Raw genomic sequence first — 21,455 nt, forward strand, 5'->3', positions numbered from 1 at the left:
CGAAAGAGAGGCAGGGTGTTTCCTCTCTGCTTGAGGAACAATCAACGGCAGGCCTCGCACGCTGATTGATGTTATCGCATGCGCCCTCCGTATGCCAGAGATGGCCAGCTTGTTTCATTTCTGCCTCAGCTGTGTTCCTCGCCAGTGCTCGCGAGCTTTTACTCGCGGGTAGAACATATGATGCGAGGAGCGATGTTGTCGATTTGGACTTTATATGGAAGATGACAGCGACGGCAAAAGCTTCTCGAGAGTGTCCATATAATTGCTATCGCAATAAAAAGATATACAAAAGCCATGGAAGCAGGCTCTCCTTTTTCTGGAGAGCTGCGTTGTCTCGGCTGTAGAGAGTTCGTCCATTGGAAGAATAAAAGAATCTAGTGCCTTTTTCCTTGTTAAAGGGCCCCTAAACCACTCCGAGTACAAAGACGAGGGAGTGGTTTCGTTCTCGCCTTCACTACCCTTCTTACAGGTGATATCTCCTCGCCACTTATTTTTTCAGAAAGCATGCGTACAATGTCAGCACTGAGCATTGAGCCTATCAGGATTTCACGCTTGTCGGCTGCACGCTGTTATATCCACTTGCGCAGTCGGAACTGCACAAAATCGAGTGAAATCAGTGGATAGCACACGACAGTTACACGAGACAAGGAAGAACGGGCGGGTGACTGCATGGCAAAGCAGGGTGGGAGACAATTCACGACTGATATTGCTCGTATATGAACTAATCCAGAGTATGTACCCTAATGATGTCACATGAATCACCGTTCTGGCGTCGCGAAGTGTACCAAGAAGACGCGAAACGCCAAGAGAGAATAACGCGCTTGTTTTTTTTTTTGTATTTTCGGAGGATGTTTCGGGGCACTTTAAAAAGACAGAGCACGCAAACACGGACGCAAGACACCACAAACGCCACTAACAACTGCAAAATGGCACAGCGGCGGAAAAGAAATAGACACAAATACTTATCTACGCATTCCCAGGCAAGAGGTGATACCTATAAATCTGGCGGCATGGTGGTGTACATGAGAGAGAACTGTTCACTCTCTTGGCATCTCTCTTGTGTCTCTGTTTGCACATCCTGTCTTTTTAACATGGATACCTGCCAACTAGCTCAGCTATCTTGTTATTTTAAGCTTTTTATTGTCATTACTTTAATATTTATTTATCGATTTACTGGAGTGAAAATGAAAGGAAAAAAGTGTACTAATACATCGATATATATTATCTATTTTATTTACCTATGCACAGTGTACTAGGTCCTAGACTCCAAGAATAAACTATCCAGCATGACATCGCGCTCTTGACCATGTCGACGCATCGAATGACATCGCGCTCTTGACCATGTCGACGCATCGAAGCCACCAGCACATTCCCAGCGTAAGAAGAAAGTGGACAAAATGCACAGTAACAGAACTCTTAAACAAAATTGACGAGGCTGAAGTTGCATGTGAACCTGTCCCAGATGTTAGAGAACGATGCAAGGAATGCTACCAACCTTCAAAGGTGCGTTAGATGGGCGATATGTGTACCAAAAAGCGGATCTCTGGAGGTTGCGTTCGATGCATTGAAGCATATTCTGTCCCTCTCATTTGTGTCGAGAATTGTGAAAGCTTCGTGACGGTAAAATGACGTTTCAGAAGAAGAACCGGAAACGGAGGGCGTGCTGCTCGCCGTGCTCCAGCTAATCAGCGGCGGCCGAAATGGACAGTCCGTTACATGGACACATAGAGAAAGGCTCCCCTGGCGAAGGGATCTATTTTATGTCCAGATTCCCCGTTTGGATTAAAAGAAAAGACAGACGGCAGCATGCCGCAATTATTGTGTGGTGGTGTGATCAATCTTGGGACTTTGGTGGCGGCACAAGCGGTGTGAGCAAAACAGGCAGCAGTGGCGGTGCGGTGGTGCACAGGTCTACTTGGCGCATCTACGCACAGCATTGAGGTATGTGGTCTAAACTGCAGGAATCACCACTTAAGTTGTCATGTTTCCCTGGACCACTTCTGGTGCATGGTGTGTGGTCACTTCAGTGGGTTCCCGAAGAACCCACTGAAGTGACCACATACATCGAAGTAGAATAAGCAGGAAAAGAGCATTCACTGCGGGTGCCATATGTAGCATTTGGCAGAAAAGGGAAATGACAGAAAGTGGGTGAAGGAAGAAAATGATCACAGCAGACCTGCACCTAATCGATTGGCACGTGCATGATGATATATAACAGTCCCCTCTTCTCTTTTCGGGTGAGAGCCTGTCAGGGGCATGATCCATCATATCGGAACTGGCAGTCTTACGGCTCGGTTGCCTCTGGCTGAGAGACACTGCTGCACTTGCTCTGAATTCCGCACTTCAACACGGGGTTTCACTTGGCCCAAATGTTGTTGCACGAGTTCACCTTCTGGTCTCTCGGTGGTCGCCATGCGAGACACCTGTGGGGTTTGGATCTGTGCTTGAATCCATGGGTCTTTGAAACAGCCATAGTTTCGCAGCCAAACGGGTTCATCTTTCTGAAAAATATCATTCACAGCGGAGTAATCGTTGCACTCTGTTTCTGAAGGTGACAAGTTGTCTAATAGGGAGTAGAACACGCAGGGGCATATGTCCAAGCAGGCATTTGGTCTGAGCGGCGTCGCCACGGACCTGAGCCACTGGGAGGGGTTTCGACCCCCTCCCACTCCACGCCGCGCATGGCTTTGCTGTGTCCAGGGAAAAGGGGATCCTGAGGGTTGAGCAGACGTCGGGTGACTTTAAGGGCCCCCGGCAGAGGCAACACACCCCTTTGGCCCCAGCTTCACCTGGGCTGACCCATCCAGGGGAAAATCCTATCTCTCTCTCCCTACATCTTCGTCTCTCTCTCACTTTTAACCTTTCCTGTCTATTCCTCTCTTCTATTTGCTTCCTTGTTTCCTGGCGGCAATGGTCGCAGAAGAGTGCTAAGTTGGGCGAGTTGGTAATGATCCATTATGTAACTGCGCAAAAAAACGGACGGTGACACAAGAGGAGAGGAAAGCACAAACAGGCGCAGACTCCTCTCCTGTTGTGTCACCGTCCGTTTTTTTGCGCAGTTACATAATGGCAGTGGTTAACCTGGTGTAGGTATTCAACCTTGGGTAGTTAGATTAGGTTATACTAGTCACAGCGTACGACTGGCGTCGTGTAGGCTTATAGGTCTAGCCGCGTCCCCTTGTTGGGCTCCGTGGTGGGCGGTTGGCACTGTTGCCGAACGTATTTATCTTTTTATGGCTTTGCATGCTTCTGTCGTCATTGATCGGTCTCGAAAAAGAGGCCGCACCGAGGGAAGTTTTCATTTCTCCACGCAAGTTTCATTCCCCAAGTACTATGTGATCCACAGTGAAACCACACCAGCAAGAATGATATCCTCATTTTTGGTGGCCAAGTGCCTAAAAGAAAACATAAAGCTTCTAAAATGTCAAGATGTGATCTACTTCTCGAACTAGCCAAAAAAGACCAAGTGCCAAAACTCTCCAAACTCGCCCATATTGGTGACACTACCATCACTATTTCTGCCCACAGATCCCTAAACACCAGCAGGGGAGTAACGTCCAAGGAAGATATCTTAGTCTAAGTGGCGAAGAGCTCCTCGAGGACCGAAATGTCAATAAGGTCAGACCATGAAGTCCCTACGAAACACTATTAAGCTTTGGAACCAGCGAAGTGCCCACCTCTCTTGAAGACATAAAAATCAACATTCCCAATCCTAGACGATGTTTCAAATGCCAAAGATTTGGTCACGTATCCCACTCATGCAGAGGCAAAGAAACATGCGCAAAATTCAGCAAAAACTGCACATCACCACTTCTTTGTGTGAACTGTAAGGGGGATCATTCAGTGTACTCCCGCTCATGCGCATCCCGGAAGAAAGGAAAAAGAAGTAGTCGCTCTCATCGTCAAAGAAAAATATCATTTTAAAAAGCACGCAAACGACTGTCACATCTTTTCGCAGGTGTTATGCCAATGTTGTGCAGGCGGGGGCACAAAGGCCTCATACGTCCTCCGGGACCACACACAGTGGTCTGGTTGTGACTCCTGCCACCCCAATGATGGATGCATTGTCTGCTGCTCCATCCACCTCAAAGAGCCCCCGGACTCCGGTCTCGCAGGGCCCTAAGATCAATCGAACGCCAAGGCCTGAGACCCGTGTCTCAGCACCAAATTCTCTATCCTCCAGCGCCTCCGAGAGGGCAGTGAAGGTCAACCCTAAAACCTCTGTGTCAACAACACCGAAGGACAAGTGCTCTCAGGAGAGTGCTAAGGACAAAGTCTCAATAACTACTTCCTGTAAAAAGCGATAACCTAAATGGTTTTTAAACAGTGAAACGTTTCACATCTGTACGTTTGCTCAGTTTTGCTCCATCATGGCAACAAGAGCTTGATTTGGGCGAGTTGGTTCATGCTGAATATCGTGGGTACAGCGCAACATCAGAAGTGTCGTTTTCTTTTCCTTCTGATGTTGCGCTGTACCCACGATATTCAGCACGATACTCCATCATAGCTTTTATTGTTCATTGGAAATGTAGAGGGTTAATGCATAAGTTAGGTGACATAAAGGACATCATCAACAAGTTCTCAGTAGCGGCTTTTTGCCTCCAGGAGACACACCTAGGTGTAAGACATACTCAATTCCTTAAAGGGCCCCTCACCAGGTTTGACAATTTTGAGCTAACGAGCGCAATGCATGCACTGGGCGTTCACGATAACGTCTGCCAAAATTTGCAACGCTACGCGCCGCGTAAATGGGTCAAATTTCAAGCTGAACGCTGCTTTCCCTTCTTCTTGCGTCCGCGCGCCCAGAGAATGAGGGGATGACGTACATGAGAGAATGGCCCTACGTAGATGGTAGTGCTGTGACGTCGCTCCTCTACGTAGACGACTGTGCTCTGACGTCGCGAACAGTAGCACGTGACACTGCGATAATTATTTAGTTTGTGTATTTGTTGCTTGAATGGATTAATAAAACTTAAGAGCAATAATAAAACACACAAACGAAATGTATGCGTTTTCTTTTTTTAATTTTTACTGCGAATCGCAGCGAGATTCGAGACTAATCTACCTCAGTTTCGCACGCGTTCGTGTTCTCGCGCTTTGTGTATCGTGCAGACGCCACCCTTTGCAAAGAAACTAATTTTCTACCGCGTTTTAGCGCTCATTAGGCTCATTTATCCTCCCGCGTCTAACTAGATGTTCATGCGGCACACCGCTAGTTTCGCGTCCGTACAAATGTTGCAGCTCTCGTGCTCAGTAATAGGTAAAAAGCCAAGTGATCGGCGAGGGCGCATTCGGCATAACTTGCAGAGATGAAGTGCAGAGAACGCCGCCACAACACCGCTCGCGTCTCGGGGGCTCGGGCTGGTTCGGGCACGTCATGCACTCGTGACATTTTGTGCGCATGACGTGTTCATGCGTATGCGTTATGTGATCCTTCTGCTCGCGTGCCGAAGAGGGCAGGGAAGGGATTTGGCTTGCGAAGGCTACACGGGGCGAGGGGCAAGGGTTTGCAGCTCGCCTCCTCGCATCATGGTTTCGCGCCGCTACAAATTATTGTTTTTCTCAGCTTCTAACCGACCGATTAGAAAAATTCTTGTGGCAAAATGCTCTTTATTGGGCTCGCAACAACTTGCAATGTCTAACTAAAATTCGTTAGGTCATCTGGTGAGGGGCCCTTTAAGGGCTATACAGTTGCCCGAAAGAACCATGAATGCTGTAGCCATCTTTTGGGGGATGGAGCTATTGTTGTCTAGGGCGGCACTTCTATCCGAGATGTCCAACCGAATACATCTTTCAAGGGCGTCGCAGTGACCATTTTGTCTTGCAAAGCCATCACCATTTGTTCACTATATACTCCACCCTGCACCCATTTTATCACTGAAAGCCTAGAAAATTTAGTAGAACAGTAACCAAAGCCATTTATTTTAGTAGGAGATTTTAATGCTCCTTCTTCTTTTTGGGGTAGTGACAGAACTGATCAAAGAGGACAGATTGTTGGAGATTTTGTTTTGTCGAGCAATATCTGCCTTTTAAAGTCGGGCGCTTTTATTTACTTCTCACAGAGTTGCCAGTTCCGCTTATAATAAGCGGATTTGGGCTTCTTTTTTTCGCCGAGTCGCTTGTGGAATTTTCCAGTTGCTTGTTGAGCTTTTTGGGCTTATTTGCATTTTTCCAGCAAATATAGTCATTTTTGTGATCATCACGTTCACCAATAGCGACTTTGTCGTTCGCTAATAGCGCGTTTGTCGATGACTTTGAGTGGAGTGTTGAAGTCGAACATACGTTGGGGGAATCCACAAGTAACGTTAATGATGCACTGTGCATTCAGCCGAATGGAGACTACCCTGGAGACAATGTTAAAAAATAAATATGGGATTTCATTTAGTTGTGCATATTTTTGCTGTAAAAAATAACTGAAGGGATTTTTTTCAACTCCCTTTCCTACTTGAGTGACATTTTTTATTATAATTAAAAATATTTTCAAGAATGGGAAAATTCATTAAATTTCTACTTCTGTTAGGCTTCTCGAAAATCGCACCACTTTTTTGGGGCTTTTTTGGGGATGATCATTTGCTTGTTATCTTCGTAACAGCATCTGACAACTCTGACTTTTCACCAACCTCGCGCACTTTTAGTTGTTTGGATCTTGCTCTGTGCTCACCACATCTTTTTGGTGATCTTAAAAGGGAAGTCCTGGACATGTCATATGGTAGTGACCATCAACCCGCCATCATCAAACTCATACCATCCTATCAAACTTTAGCTGCCAAGCCACGCCGGTGGAAATTGCAACTCGCGAACTGGTTGCTTTTTACTGAGAACGCAAACTCGAAGATGTCTTTTCACTGGAACTTTCCATTCATGAACTTAATGAAAGGCTCATTCAGGTTATAATTTCAGCGGCAGAAAAGGCGATACCGCAATCGTCCAACCTTGTGTGCCAAATATTAAATCCTTAGTGGAAAAATGAGTGCACCAAAGCCAAAAAACAGCAAAACAAGGCCAATTTTACGAAGGTACCCGACCTGTAGCAACCTCATAAGCCTCAAACAGGCAAAAGCCAAAGTGTGATATGTTCAAAGGCAGGCAGAAAAGTGTTCATGGCAAAATTACATATCATCCATTAATAGTGCAGTCACATCTTAATGTATCTGGGACCAGGCGAAGAAGTTTAGAGGAGAGTACTCATCATACGCAATACCAATGCTTACAAGCCCAGACACACAAACAACACTAGAAGACCAGGCCAACCTATTAGGTGAACACTTTCACAATGTCTCATATTCAATGAATTACACAAATGCATTCCTAAAATACAAAAAATCTGCTGAAAAACAGACAAGTGCCTCAAATGAATGTTACAGCCATCCTCTCACGCTATGAAAATTCAGCAGGATACTTTCGGCCGGTAAAAAAAAATAGCTACAGGGCCGGACCTTGTGCACTACACAATGCTCGTGCACCTATCCCAAGCATCGGTGGAGGCACTTGTACAATTTTTTAACAAAATATGTGAATCTTGTATAATGCCTGAAGACTGGAAAAATGCAATAGTTGTACCTTTCCTAAAGCCTGGCAAACCCCCAACATCCCTGAGCAGCTACAGGCCCATTGCATTAACAAGTTGTCTAGCAAAAACATACGAGAGCACTAAGACTCGCATTCATTCTTGAATCAAGACACCTTATAGACCAGTGTGGATACAAAAAGTGCGGTTTCACCGCTGACCATCTCGTCAGACTGGAACACGGAATATGAGATGCATTTCTACGCAAGCAGAACTGTCTCGCAGTCTCCTCTGACTTAGAGAAGGCATATGATACCACTTGGCGATGTGAGAAATTGGCGATGTGGTGCTGGCGATGTGTATGCTGGAGATGTGTGGACAACTTGGCGATGTGTATGCTGGAGCCGACATTTCGACAAGTGGACTTGTCTTTTTCTTTCAAGGCTGCAACTGATATCCTTCACACTGCAACTGATTTAAAAAGCTGATTCGTCTGCGCTATTCATTATGTAATTTACTTAAGGGGAGACGCGGGTCTTGGAACGGTCAAAAATGGTCAAAAAATCGATTTTTCGCAAAGCTTATTTTCGAGGCGTTTGTACTTCTGAGCACCTACTCTCAAATTGCTAACGCTAAATTCGGTCGGGAAACGCGATAAAATCTGCTTTCAAAGCACCCCGGCAGCACTAAAATGTCCCCAAAAGGACGAAATTTGTTCGAACTTCCCGCGCGCGCCATGAGCGTTGCAGTGGGCCGAGCGCCGCCATCTTGGGCTAGATTTGAAGCTGTTTTCTTTGTGCACATTTTGCGCCATCTCAAAATGGCGTCGCTCAAGCAGAACGGCCGCCGTCGCGGGTTTTCTGAAGGTCGTTTCCAGGCCACTGATTGGCTCTCACGCGGCGCGCTTTTCAAGCGCGCCTTTCCGAGTCTCCCATTGGCTGGCGCGACCGACACGTCATTTTTTTTTTTTCTTTGTGTTTGGTTCTCCGCCGTGGCTGTCCGTTTGTGTGCGCCTGCTTTTGCGATCGTGCGTGTTTCTCGACGGACCGTGTCTCTACTTTGTGCCGGTAGTTTTTCCACGCGATCGAGATGCCTGGAGACTCTCGTCTGAAACCATCGACGCAACGAGCTTTTGGAAGCCGTAAAAAACGGGCTTGGAACAAGAAGGCGCCGGCTACAAGTGCACCGTCGGCAGCGGAGTTGGAGTCGCGGCCGGACCCTTTGGACCTGCCGGGAACTTCAACTGACGACACCGTGGGACCAAGTTCGACTAGCGAAACACTTCGGGTTGATGCCGCGTACTACTCAACGGCGGAGCAGGCGCAGCGAGTTGAGAGATCGGCGCAAACGAAGACCGTTCTGTCTGGAAAGTCGGCTACCCAGCGCAAGTTCGACCTTCTTGGAGTAAGCGCGGAGTGCCAGACCGGTGACGCCGGGACCGATTTTTTGCTCGTCGATATGAAAGTTTTGAATAACTTTTTTGCACAAGCGAAGTGCGACAAATGCGACGCAAAAAGTCTCAGCGTGAGGAAGGCAACGGACAAGGAGTACGGCCTTGCGGTAAAGCTTATTTTTTCTTGCAGCAGTTGTGATTTCGAGAAGAAGCAATTTTCTTCTCCGAGAGTGAGCGGAACTGCCACCATCACTCCCTTCGAAGTCAACATGAGGGCCATGAAGGGGATACAGATGATAGGCAAAGGTGTTACTGCCCTTTCGGACTTTTGTGCGTGTATGAACCTTTCGCACCGAGGCTTGCACCACAAGACGTTTCAGGGACACCTAAAAAGTTTAGTGAAAGCCTGCGAAAACACAGCGACTGAAAGTGAAGCTGCTAGTGTGGCAGTAATAAAAGAGCTGTATACAGACTTCCTGAACCCCATAGGGAACATCGATGTTGTGTTCGACGGCTCATGGATGACGCGAGGTCGGAGCTCACACATAGGTGCGGGCTGCATCATTGAGCTCTACACTGGCCTTGTAATTGACCATGTTGTTTACTCAAACTTTTGTCTCGGCTGTGCCCTGGGACCACAGCCGCAAGACGAAGGGTACACCGACTGGCTGGCAACCCACGAGTGCCAACGAAACATCGAATGCAACTCTGGCCGCATGGAAGTAGAGGCTGCGCTGACCATGTTTCAGAGGTCCTGGGCCAAGCATGGTCTGCGCTACACGACTGTGCTCTCTGATGGAGACAGCCGCACTTTTCATGCCTTGTCCGAAGCCGAGGTGTACGGCTTTATCCAAATAGACAAAAAGGACTGCATCAACCATGTCCACAAGCGAATGGGTGCAGCTTTACGGAACCTTGTGGACAAAAAGAAGGCTCAGGGTGAGTCTCTTGGGGGTAGAGGAAAGCTCACACAAGAGAAGATCAAGAAGATCGCGAATTACTACGGATATGCCCTGAGGAGCAATATCAATGACGTGCCAGCTATGAAGAGGGCAGTCGAAGCTACACTGCTGCACATGACATTGACAGATGATGCACCAAAGCACTCAAAGTGCCCCGAGGGTGCTAGCTCTTGGTGCAAGTACAATAGAGCCTTGGCCAATGGGGAGAGTCCACCTTCACACAAGAATGCCCTGCCGGCTTGTGTTGGGGCTGCTCTGGAGCCAGTCTTTGCGAGGCTCAGTGATGAGAGCCTGCTGGCACGGTGCTGTGAAGGGAAGACCCAGAACGCGAGTGAGAGTCTTCATTCGGTCATCTGGACCCAAACTTCAAAGAATGGGAACGCTTCGCTGGAAAGTGTGAAGCGAGCTGCCGCTGAGGCTGTTGCCATCTACAACCAAGGAAGAAGGGCAACCAACGAGTCCATTGCTGCAAGTTTGGGCTATATTGCTGGGGATTGCCTTGTTCGACGAAGCCTAGAAAAAGACTCTCTGCGTTTACGCAAGGCAAATGCAACTCATCTGAAGAGCACCAACACAAAAAAGACTCTTGCAAGGAGACACAAAACGGGTGCAACTGAAGATTACAGTCTTGGACTACTTTGAAGGTATTCTCTCAAGCATAGCAACCTATTACCCAGGGTAACATGCTGCCTAACATCTAGAAGGTTCTTCCTAAAGACTGAAAAGACATGAGCAGCCAGTCGCTTGAGCCTCATACCCCATGGCTTTTCCAGAACCCCTCAGCCGCTTGTCATGGTGGGGTATTGATCATGCTTTGCACATTGGAAAATTTTTTTAGATATGATTCCTTGGGTGGAACAAGACACTTTCTGTTTTGTTTTGAAGGGAAACAGATGGGGAACATGTGAATAAAATTTATGGTTAAAGGTTCCTTTTAGAAATTTATACAGTGCGTGTCAATCTTCAAACGCGATTTTCTCAGCTTCACATTTTTTGCCAACTTGACCAGCCTTACGGATCTTTTCATTATGTTTTTGTAAGGTAATTTTGATAAATTTTATACCGTTGAATTCGTAAGAAATAGGACTGTGGAGCTATGCTATTTTTTTGTGGCTAAGATGAACATATGAAATTTTGTGAACAATAATGTGAGCTAATTGCATTTCAAGATTACACAATGTCAATACAATTGAAAGTTCTTATATGATGATATATCTCAGTGACAATATAAATAGCATAGCTCCACATGGCAGGTCTTTGGCTACAGCTGCATCTTAAACAGAACCTAAAAATACTGAGGGAAAGTGTCTTAATGACCCGTAAGAAATTACCTAATTAGATTTCACTTATGCTCTCACAATTTGATAACTAATTGAAGTACATGAAAACTAATTATATTTTTGAAAACAGGAGGAAGAAATACATATACACACCCAATTTCATTACAATATCTCCAATAATAAAACTTTTCGTTTCGAGACCAGTGTCTCCCCTTAACTATGTTTATACCAGTTGTTTTTGAAAGCTTTTGTTAATGTACTTCTATTGTGATGTACATCTTCTGTTGTTACTGCCATTTCTTGTTTCAAGTTGACAAATCTGACAGTATACTTTGTGCATTTATCACTGCTTATTGTATCTGCTTGCATCAAGTTTACGCCTGTATTGTCTCTTATTTTGGCTATCAGTTTTTTTTCTTTATTGCCTGTTTTACTCGTTGCCCTATCTGGCCAGGGGGATGAAGGTTCTCAAGCCGTCTATGGCCTTTATTTCTTTCTTTCAATCATTCATTCAGTTTGGTGGGCCAGAATTTATTCAGAAGCAACTGTATTTGTTATTTGGGAGCAACATTGGAAGATGTTTGTGTGTGCAGGCGCAACCTCTCTCAGCAGATAGCTGGTGATCTGAACAGGCAAATAGAAGTATTGAACGCCGAGAATGACCGTCTGCAGCGAGCACTCGACCAAGCCGGCCACCTGGCCCAGGAGCAGGGCCAGGCGCTTGATCTGAGGTCAGTGCTCATTGAAATGTACGTAGTGTTATTCTGCGCACCATTTCTCCTCCTGAACACCTTAGCAGCCGTCTTCTTCTACAACTGCTGCTCTGATTTGGTCAGTTCATGGGCTGCCTTAGTGGATGTTTCATGCTATATAAAAACTGGTTCTTCATCATTTGCTTTCGCAATTCATCCAGCTTTTAAAACCTTTTGTTTGTGGATTAACTTGCCACACTGGTTCATCAGGGATGTCCAGCCGAGACGGAGAGAGATAGCACTGAAACATGTCCACCTGCTTTGATATGGCAGTCTATCTTGTGATATTGCTCTATTGATAAACATATCAATAGAGTGAACAGGTGCAAAAGCTATTATTGTGCCGTTGTCCTGACGCTGTTGCCATGTTTTCTCTGTGAGCAGCAGATGTGAAGTGGACAGTCTGCGGAGTCAGGTGTCTGAGCTGCAGGCCAAGCTGACCAGATTGAATGATGCACACCAGCAGAGCCGGAATGAAGGTATGGAGGCGGGCACCCCACTGGTCGGTTTTGTGTGTCCTGAATCTAGCTTAACGGCAGACCATAGGCAAAACTGCTTTAATGCTTTGAATTGTTACAAGTACAATACATGACAAAAACGAGACATCACCAGGTAAAAGCTTGTCTGTCATCTGGTGCTGTCATTTACTTTTTCATTTATCATGCTGTTTACCTGCACTGAATATAATTCAGCTTGCCCAGCCTTCAGGGGAGACACAGTTAGAACGGTGAAAAATTGTGAAAAAGTCAACTTCGAGCAAAACTAATTTTTAGAACGTTGTGCTTTTGAGCATCTACCTTCAAATTATTAACGCCAAATTTGGTCAGGAAACACAACAAAATCGGCTTTCAAAGCACCATGTCATAGAGTTAATGTACTGACTCTAGAGGAAAAGCTCCCCATAGGGCCCATGCATTGAAGCCTATTACCGCTTGGGTGCTGCCATGATGGAGCGATACAAACGTTGCCAGCTCCTGAGACGCTTGCTAGATTTGACGGCAGTATTCAGTTTTAATCTGCCAACCTGTGCACGCTGTTTTTTAGTGTGTGAAGCCGTGTATTCGTGTAGTGTTCTCTGTGCAGCTGGCCTGAATGGTAGCAGTTAAAATTTCTAGCTGTTTATGCATGGTTTTAGTAGGCATGCACTACCAATAATGCATGACGAATAGAGCTTCTCCATTTGCTGGCACAAGGGTCACTTGACGGATTCGCAGCTTGAAGCAAACAGCGCGTAGGCTGTGCTCGTGCAATACTTTGACTCGCAATGACGAGACACATGTATCCACACTCTTTTGGGCCCAGTACTGCCATACTTCAGCGCAGAGAGCCATAAAAGAGAAAAATGTCAATTGCACCATGCAGTTGCAAACGTGAGTGAGACGTCACCCGAAAGCTTGAATCAAAACAAAAGTTACACGACATGAGAAGGTCTGATTGTCATTAAAAATTCTCTCTCTCTCTCAAAAAAGGAAAAAAATAACTTTGGTTGCGACTAGTTGGTACATAACTTTTAGTGCTTGCTCTTCTTTGTGGTCTGTCCTGTCTTGCATTCAAGTTTTCACTTTGAAACAAAAATGCTCTCCCATGAAGTCGAGTTGTTGGTACGTGGGGACAGAAAACGCATACGACGAGGCGTTACGACAACTATAATATACACGATGCGCAAACCGGCGCAATCGGCAATGCGCTTACACTAGCCACCATACTTGCACTTGCGCAATCTCTAGTGTTCATGTTGATACGGTTGCGCCATCTAGCAAACAGGCCTGAAAATGCTCCTTTCTGCACACAGTAAATTGCATAGATAGTCATTGTATCTTTCCTAGAAGTATTCAAAATAAACATGAAACAATGTCCGCACGTTTTTAATTGTGCAACTGCTTCTTTATGATTGATATTGCGAATGTTAGGAGTGTTGTATAGTGCTAATCTTAGCGCTTCTCTAAAGTATTGTAATGGCATCAAATGACAATGTGCCAAGATGTCGGCACTCTTGTGGTTATCACTTTACCGGCCCAGCTTTTCCTCTAGAGTCTGTATATTAAACTCTATACACCATGGCAATCACGAAATGCCCCCAAAAGCAAAGTCAACAAAAGTCAGCAAGCCAGTCCATTGCAACTTTGACCTTCTTAGAGTTACTGCAGAGTGCCAGACCGGCAATGCCAGTACAGTACCAAGTTTGTGATTGTGGATAAGAAAGTGTGAAGCAACTTTTTCATGCAAGCAAAGTGTGCAACCTGCAGCGCAGGAAGTTTAACTGCGAGAAAAGCAGCTAACAAAATTTACGGGCTAGCTGTAAAGCTCATCTACGCCAGCTGCAACTTGAGAAGAAGCAGTTTTCTTGCCCTAGAGTAAGTGGAACTGCTGCTGTCACTCCCTTTGTGAGAGCCATAAAGGGAATGCAAATAATGGGCAAAGGCATGACTGCCTGTGCAGACTGTCGTGCCTGTATGAACTTGTCACACCAAGCTCTGCACCACGAGACTTTTCAGGGACACCTGGAAGCTTTGATGATAGCCTGCGAGTACACAGTGATTGCAAGTGAAGCTGCCCAATGTGGCAGTCATCAACATTAAAGACAGCTTCGCCCTAGGGGTGCCAAGCCTGAAGGAAGTGCGGACCTTGGCGGCCTTCGTTTCTCTTTAGTTTTCTCTCTCTTTCTTTGTTTCTTTTTCTCTCATTTCTCTGTTTTCTCTATATCTTTTTTGTCTCTGTTTATTTCTATATCTTTCTCTCTCTCTATATATATATATATATATTTCTTTGTCTTTCTCACTCTTTCTATCTTTCTCTATTTCTTGTTTCCTCTTTCTTTCTATCTTTCTCTTTGTTTCTTTCTTTCTTCTCTTTCTATTTCTCTTTTTCTTCCTATTGGCCGCGAAATCGACCTATAGGTGGCAGCATCGTCGCCGGGTTAGTGTGGATAGGCGATTGGCGGCACGCATCGAAATGTAAACAGCGGCACTTCGCTGTGAGCAGCTTGAGCCAATTGCCGGTGAATAAAGCACGTTGACTGCAACCTAATGGTGACATATACGCCCCCCGTTGCAACATCAATGCACGAAGCCAGCCCAACGTTCCTATTACGCGTGAGAGAAGTGCGATCTGCCAATCAATGCGGTGCTAGCCTTCGGTTACAGTCGTGTTTTGCACTGTGCTCGATGTTTCTTCTTGTTTTATTTTTCCATGTTTAGCTTGTGTTCTGCCTATACTCCATTATAAATTGCATTGCACGACTGATTCAATTAAGCATTTACCTCTTGCTCTAGCGGCTACAAAACAGAGCCTGTATTTCTGCGTGATTAGTTGAAGTATAGAACTTTGTGCACTCTTTTCTTGTTTTTGCATGAGTACTGCACAACTATAGAAATGCATGGCTCGAGGTCTTGTTTACCGCTAACTGGCTTTTGTTTATGCTTTCCAGTATCACAAGCATTTCGAAATCGCCAACACTTCACGAGATGGTTTCGCTAAAATTCTGTATTCACACCTCCGACATTCAGTACTTCTTTCGTTTAGGATGACGTCAAATGCACTATGTGATGTGCTTGAATGACAGAGTTGCACCCACATTAATATGATTTTGTCGAATAGACAGTACAATGATTACACTTAGTGCCATATCAACTTGTGTGTGTACTCATATCAGAGTGCATACGGGCTTCGGAAGGTGAAGTGCTTGTGTACTTGGTGTAAGCATACGTACAAGCATTTGATACTGTGCTAACACAAGGAAATAAGCTGCCCTCTGAGGACATGCATGACGTTCACACACATGCGAACACGGTGTGGCTAGCAGACGACGCAAGGAGTCATTCACACTACGGGATTTCGTCTGCTCGCCGCTAGGTGCCAGCTATGATCGATCTCGTGGCCATTGGTATGCTTCTTTCTTTGATTCTCTGTCTTTCTGCCTTTCTTTCTCTTTCTAATTTCTTGCTTTTCTTACTCTCTTTTTCTATGCTATGCTTTACTCTCTCCCCTCCTCCTCACCCTCACTTCCCTTTCCCACCAGCTTGCTATATTATACTATACAAGGCTATGCTATGCTTTGCTAGTGTGCCCGGATAGCCGAGTGGTTAGGATGCTCGCCTTCGGATTGCGGGTATGCGGGTTCGAATCCCTCTGCCAAGAATTTTTCTTTCTTTCTTCCTCTCTCTCTCTGTTTGTTTCTGTTTCTTTTGTTCTCTCTGTAGTCATCGTTACGCCGAAGAAATTGGGGCACGTGTTTTTGGAGCAAAGCAGGAGATGAAGAAGAAGACAGAAGGAAGAAGAGGACGAACAGAGCGTGTGCCGATTCATGGTGATGATAGTTTCTGTTTGCACTACCCGGTGCTACGAAAGGCGTGAAGAGCCCTGCTTTGAAACCTGTGTGCAGATTGTGGCAGAACAACGCAGAAAACGGGACAATGAGCACACAGGACACAGCGCTGAATGCAGACTTTAAATCCAGTTGGGACCATTTACGTTATCTTTGATGGCTCCTGGATGATTTGAGGTCGCAGCTCTCACATAAGTGTGGACCGCATTGTTGAGCTGTACGCTTGTCTCGTGATTGGCCATATCGTTCACTTGAACTTCGGTCTTTGATGTGCCACGGGAGCACTGGAACACGATGATAAGTACAGTGACTGGCTCGCAACCAACGAGTGCCAGCGAACCACGGATTGCAACTCTGGCAGCATGGAACTGAAGGCCGCGCTGACAGTGTTTCAGAGGTCGCTGCCCAAGCGTGGTCTGCACTAGACTGCAGTCCTTTCTGATGGAGACGGCCAGGCTTTGCATGCCTTGTCCAAACTAGAAGTGTATGGGTTCATAAAAATTAACAAGAAAGTAGGGGTGTACGAATATTCAAAAATTTCAAATAACAAATCGAATAGTGTTCTTTTGATTCGATATTCAAATCGAATGGTGTATATTCCAAATGCCGATTATTTTTCTAATAATGAGCACCGATGGGTAAACCCCAAAATAACGAAACGGAACAGCGAGGGGTCATTTTTACTAGTTTTAGCAGTTGAATTACCAAGATGCATGCAGCCCCAGCTTTTAAGGGACTATAGACACTATATTGATCACCGGATGAAAGCGTTATTGTTAAAACTGCAGTGTCGGCAAAGCGAATGCGTCGCCAATCTACTATCATCATCATGAGATTGGTCATGGGACAGCGGAGATTACTGCTGCACGTTTACGTGACTGACAGATGCAAGTGTCATGTTGATGTAACTTTTCTTGCAGATGCAGTATTCAACAATGATATTTACCGGCCTTTGGGGCTAAGGCCCATGATGCGAATGCTGGTTTATCTGTTTCATTAAATGTTTAGCTTTCATTAAATGTTTAGCTGCATGTTCGGTGTTCAGTTCAACATTGCTTAATTCTCATGCCTCAGCTTTATTTAAAGGCTGGTGACAAAGTGCCCCCTTGAATAAGTGCCGTACAGTCACTGCTGCATGTCAATGTATCTTGGAGTGACAGAGAGTTGGTAGCTGTTCATGTTAAGGAGGCAGGGCGTGCAAACACGGACACAACAAAGAAGTCAAGACACCACAAATGACTTTTGTGGCATCTTGACTTCTTTCTTGTGTCTGTGTTTGCATGCCTTGTCTCTTTAACATTAATGTATAGTTACAGAATATCCCGAATGCTCTAGTCGCTGATGCACACAAGCTTACCTCAGTTTACATAATCGTACTAGTTTTTGTAGTTTCAAAGTAGTCATAGTGTTTCTTTGTTAAAGTATTTCTGCAAATAAAGTGTAATGTAATTCTAGAGCTGTTTCGAAAATGGTTGCATTACTATCAGAAAACTATTCGATAGTATTCAATTTGTATTAGTATTCAATTCGGTATCTTCACTATTCGATTCGTATTGGATTCGGTTGTAAAATTCATAGGGATGGGCGAATATTCGGGCGCTTTGAATATTCGAACAAATATTACAGTATTTGAAGTCGCTTCGATACGAATTTAGATTATTCGAAATTTCAAAGTATTCAAAATGAATGAGTATATGTATATTTGACCGCATGTAACCCCTGTAAAGGCGGTTTCACTGCAACATTGGGGTGCCATGCCGTGAAACCAGCCATCCAGTGGAAATCCGTACTGCCGTGAAGCCAGACATCAACGTTAAATGTACCTCTTAGCTTCACCTCACTTATTTTTTAAGTTTAAAAGTGTGTTATGTGGGCTTATATGTGCTAAGCATAGTAATTTTTAAAACGTAATGTATTGTACCAGTTATAACTTGCACCCTGTTGCTATGCACATCTTGCTACATTTCACAATTGCTTCCACTTCACTTTGAAGCAAAAAAGTGACACTCACACATGCCTAGTTCCAATTCCTAAAAATATTGTGCAAGTTATTTGCGTTACGACAAAAATGCTAATTTTTCTCAATAATACGTGATATATATACTATCCAAACTATTCGATTTGAAATTATTCAACCAAATCACTATTCGTTTCGAATTTGCTTTCGACCTCAAACTTACTATTTGCCCATCCCTAAAATTTTGCTATTCGTACAGCGCTACAAGAAAGATTGCATCAGCCGTGTTTACATGAGAATGGATACTGCTCTCCGAGCCTTGTCGACAGAAAGAAGGCTCCGTATGAGTTTGTAAGCTGGCGCAGCAAAAGACCAAGAAGATCGCCAACTATTACAGCTATTCCCCGAGGAGCAGCAGTAATACTGTTTCGTGCATGGAGAAGGCTGTGGAAGCTGCACTTGTGCATACGACTTCCACAGACGGTGCCCTGAACCACTGCCACTGCCCTGCTAACTCTTGGTCCAATTTCAACACAGCATTGGCCAATAGTAGGCTTCCTCCCGGCTTGTGTGGGGCCTCCTCTGGAGCTAGTGTTTGCCAGGCTCAGCAATGATAACCTGCTGGCACAGTTGAAGGCAAGGCTTAGAATGCTACACTGTCTCAACTGTACTCAGACTTCAAAGAAGGGGTATGCCTTGCTGGAAAGTATGAGGCTTCTACAACCAACGAATCCATCGCTGCAAGTTTGGGCTATGCTGCTGGGGACTGCCCTGTTTGTCGAAGCATAGAAAAAGACCCTTTGCGCAAGGCGAATGGAGCACTAACACGAAAGAGGTGTTTGCAAGATGGCACAAAATGGGTGAAACTGAAGATACTGGACTGCTTTGAAGATGTTCTCCTGTGGCACCCATCACATATCGCAGCGTGCTGCCAGGAGGGTCTCCTTGAAGGTCGAGAAGAAGACATAAGCAGCGAGCCGCCTTGCACCCAGTGGTCCTTTTCAGGACCATCCAGCTGCTTGCCATGGTGGGGCTCTGATCTCCCTGGCTCAAGGAACCGTTTTCAGGATTAAAAATATTTAGAGCTGGACACCCTAGCCCGACATCCTCGCTGTCTAAAACAAAGGTGAACCCATCATACCTTATAGCACATATGACATTAAAAAAAATATGTTTCCTTGGATGGTATATAAGACATTTCTTGTTTCATTTTGTAGGGAAACGGAGAGGAAACAGCTAATTGAAATCTGCCATTGAAAATTTCTCCTAAAATTTTCTGTATTCTGTTTCAAAATTTCAAATGCCATTTTCTTAGCTTCATGTTTTTGGTTGACATGACTAGCCTTTCTTTTATGTTTCTGTGGGGCAATTTTATAAATTTACCATTGAATTTAGAAAGAACTGAACTATCGAGCTATGCTATTTGTAAGTGTTGAACATACCAAATTTTTTGAACAATGTTAGCTAACTGTTTTTCAGAGTTTTGATGCATTGACATAACTGAACATCTTTGTTGATTATGTACCTCAATAACAGCATAAATAGCACAGCTCTGTGTGACAGCTCTTTGGCTACATACATTTTATTTGGCACTCCCCTTACAGCTCTTGGGTCACTTCTGCTAATTAATTTTTTTAAGCTGTCTTGAATCGTGCAGTTGTCAATTGCACGGATGCTCCCAGCCATTAAATTTGGCTGCTGTTCACTGCGAGACCAACCTACTGAACTAGCTGTGTCTACTGTGTGCAGAGAGCAACCTGCGGGTTCAGCTAGACGAGCTGCGCACATCGGCCCAACGTGAGCTGGAAGCCTTGCGTGCTGCACTGCGTCGCACACAGGAACTTAACGACCGACTGAAGGCCGAAAGGGACGTCCAGCAGGTAACTTCACTCACCTTCTGAGCTTTGCTGCTTGTAGCATGACACAGCTGGTGGCCACACCACCAACAAGGCCAGCTGCCTTAGTATTTCTGCTCGCACATTCTATTGCATTGGTGCTCAAATGCCAACAGCTATTTCGTGATCAGCTCATGCCCAGCTGCTGTTTTTATGCCATCCCGAGAAATTAACTTGTCTCTGAAAAAGAAAGTACTAAGTTCATGGGAAGCAGTGAATGAACGATGGAACCATTTCGATAAGGAGAGTTGCCTTTTTTGTGGCAGCAACCTTGCCGATATTTGTACAGCCTTTCTCCCATCTCCTGGGGGAGACGGAGATGATGTGCATATTTCAGGATGAGGGATTTTAAAGAAGGGATGTTTAGTACAGTAAAAGCTCATTAATTCGACCTTTGTTAATTCAAGCATGTTCTCTGGTCCTGGCCAGCATATGAATTGTTTAATGGCATCAGACTCTCGTTAATTCGGTCACATTTGACTGCAACCCGGTTAATTTGGACAATAAGTGGAACATGCCAAGCGCGAAACACCACGAATGTGTTTGCAGACAACTGAAGCGAGGCGGCACTGTCCGCATCGCTATCATTATCAGTTAGTGACCACGGTTTTGTCCACATGTGGATCTGGCACTCAGCAGCTTCATTTGAACTGGATGCAATTTGCGCGCAATGTCACAAAACTTGGCAGAAGCTGCTGAAGATGAAGGCGTTTCGGCTGCGGTCACATACTAGCATAAATCTCGTTCGCTACATCGCTATGGACAAACTATCGTGACTTGCACGTGGTGGTGGTGGTGGCAGTACTTAATTAATAAGGGATGGAATCGGGGCACGTTTCAGGCTAGTTAAACACTGGAGTCTGGCGCTGTGGGCGCATTGAGAATTAAGTCACAGGATGACGAAAATTGCGCCTTTTACACTGCTCTTACGCTAAATAAGTAGAGGATTTACGTATTCATTAAGAAAGTGAGAATGTATTGATGTAACAGACATTTGTTTATTGTTTTCTTGATACTTTCAACAATTCGGTATTTGGTTTATTCGGACATTTTTTCAGGTCCTGTGATACACAAATTAACGAGCTTTTACTATAACAGCAATACCATCAAATCCCAAACAAGCACCCCCCGTGTCCCTTCAGAAAGTTGAAATTACTGGCAAAGTGGCGGGGGTGCACTTTCCCGTCACAGCACCAGAATTCAAGTAGGCGGCAGGGCTTCCTCAGAAGCGTTCTTGCTCTCATTTGTGGCATTACAGAGATGGCTCACCAACACAAGAAACACAAAGGCAGTGCGATCAGACCGCAGTAAGAATGGCACGGAAGCTCTTCCAATGATAAGCCAGCACAACAGCTCTAAGTAACAAACGCAGATCCTGGAGGCCT

At 45.1% G+C, this 21,455-nt stretch overlaps 1 protein-coding gene across 1 annotated transcript in view; it reads left to right on the plus strand.

Annotated features, from left to right (window-relative positions):
- Nucleotides 1-21,455, plus strand: part of LOC119385367 (rootletin) — a 223,059-nt gene that overhangs the window by 46,334 nt on the left and 155,270 nt on the right. Inside the window, exons 6-8 of the mRNA XM_049413967.1 lie at nucleotides 11,736-11,873; nucleotides 12,279-12,373; nucleotides 19,925-20,055. Coding sequence (XP_049269924.1) covers nucleotides 11,736-11,873; nucleotides 12,279-12,373; nucleotides 19,925-20,055 — 364 coding nt within the window. The remainder of the gene's footprint in view (nucleotides 1-11,735; nucleotides 11,874-12,278; nucleotides 12,374-19,924; nucleotides 20,056-21,455) is intronic.

The sequence above is a fragment of the Rhipicephalus sanguineus genome, chromosome 3 (assembly GCF_013339695.2).
Source record: "Rhipicephalus sanguineus isolate Rsan-2018 chromosome 3, BIME_Rsan_1.4, whole genome shotgun sequence".
Lineage (NCBI taxonomy): Eukaryota > Metazoa > Arthropoda > Arachnida > Ixodida > Ixodidae > Rhipicephalus > Rhipicephalus sanguineus.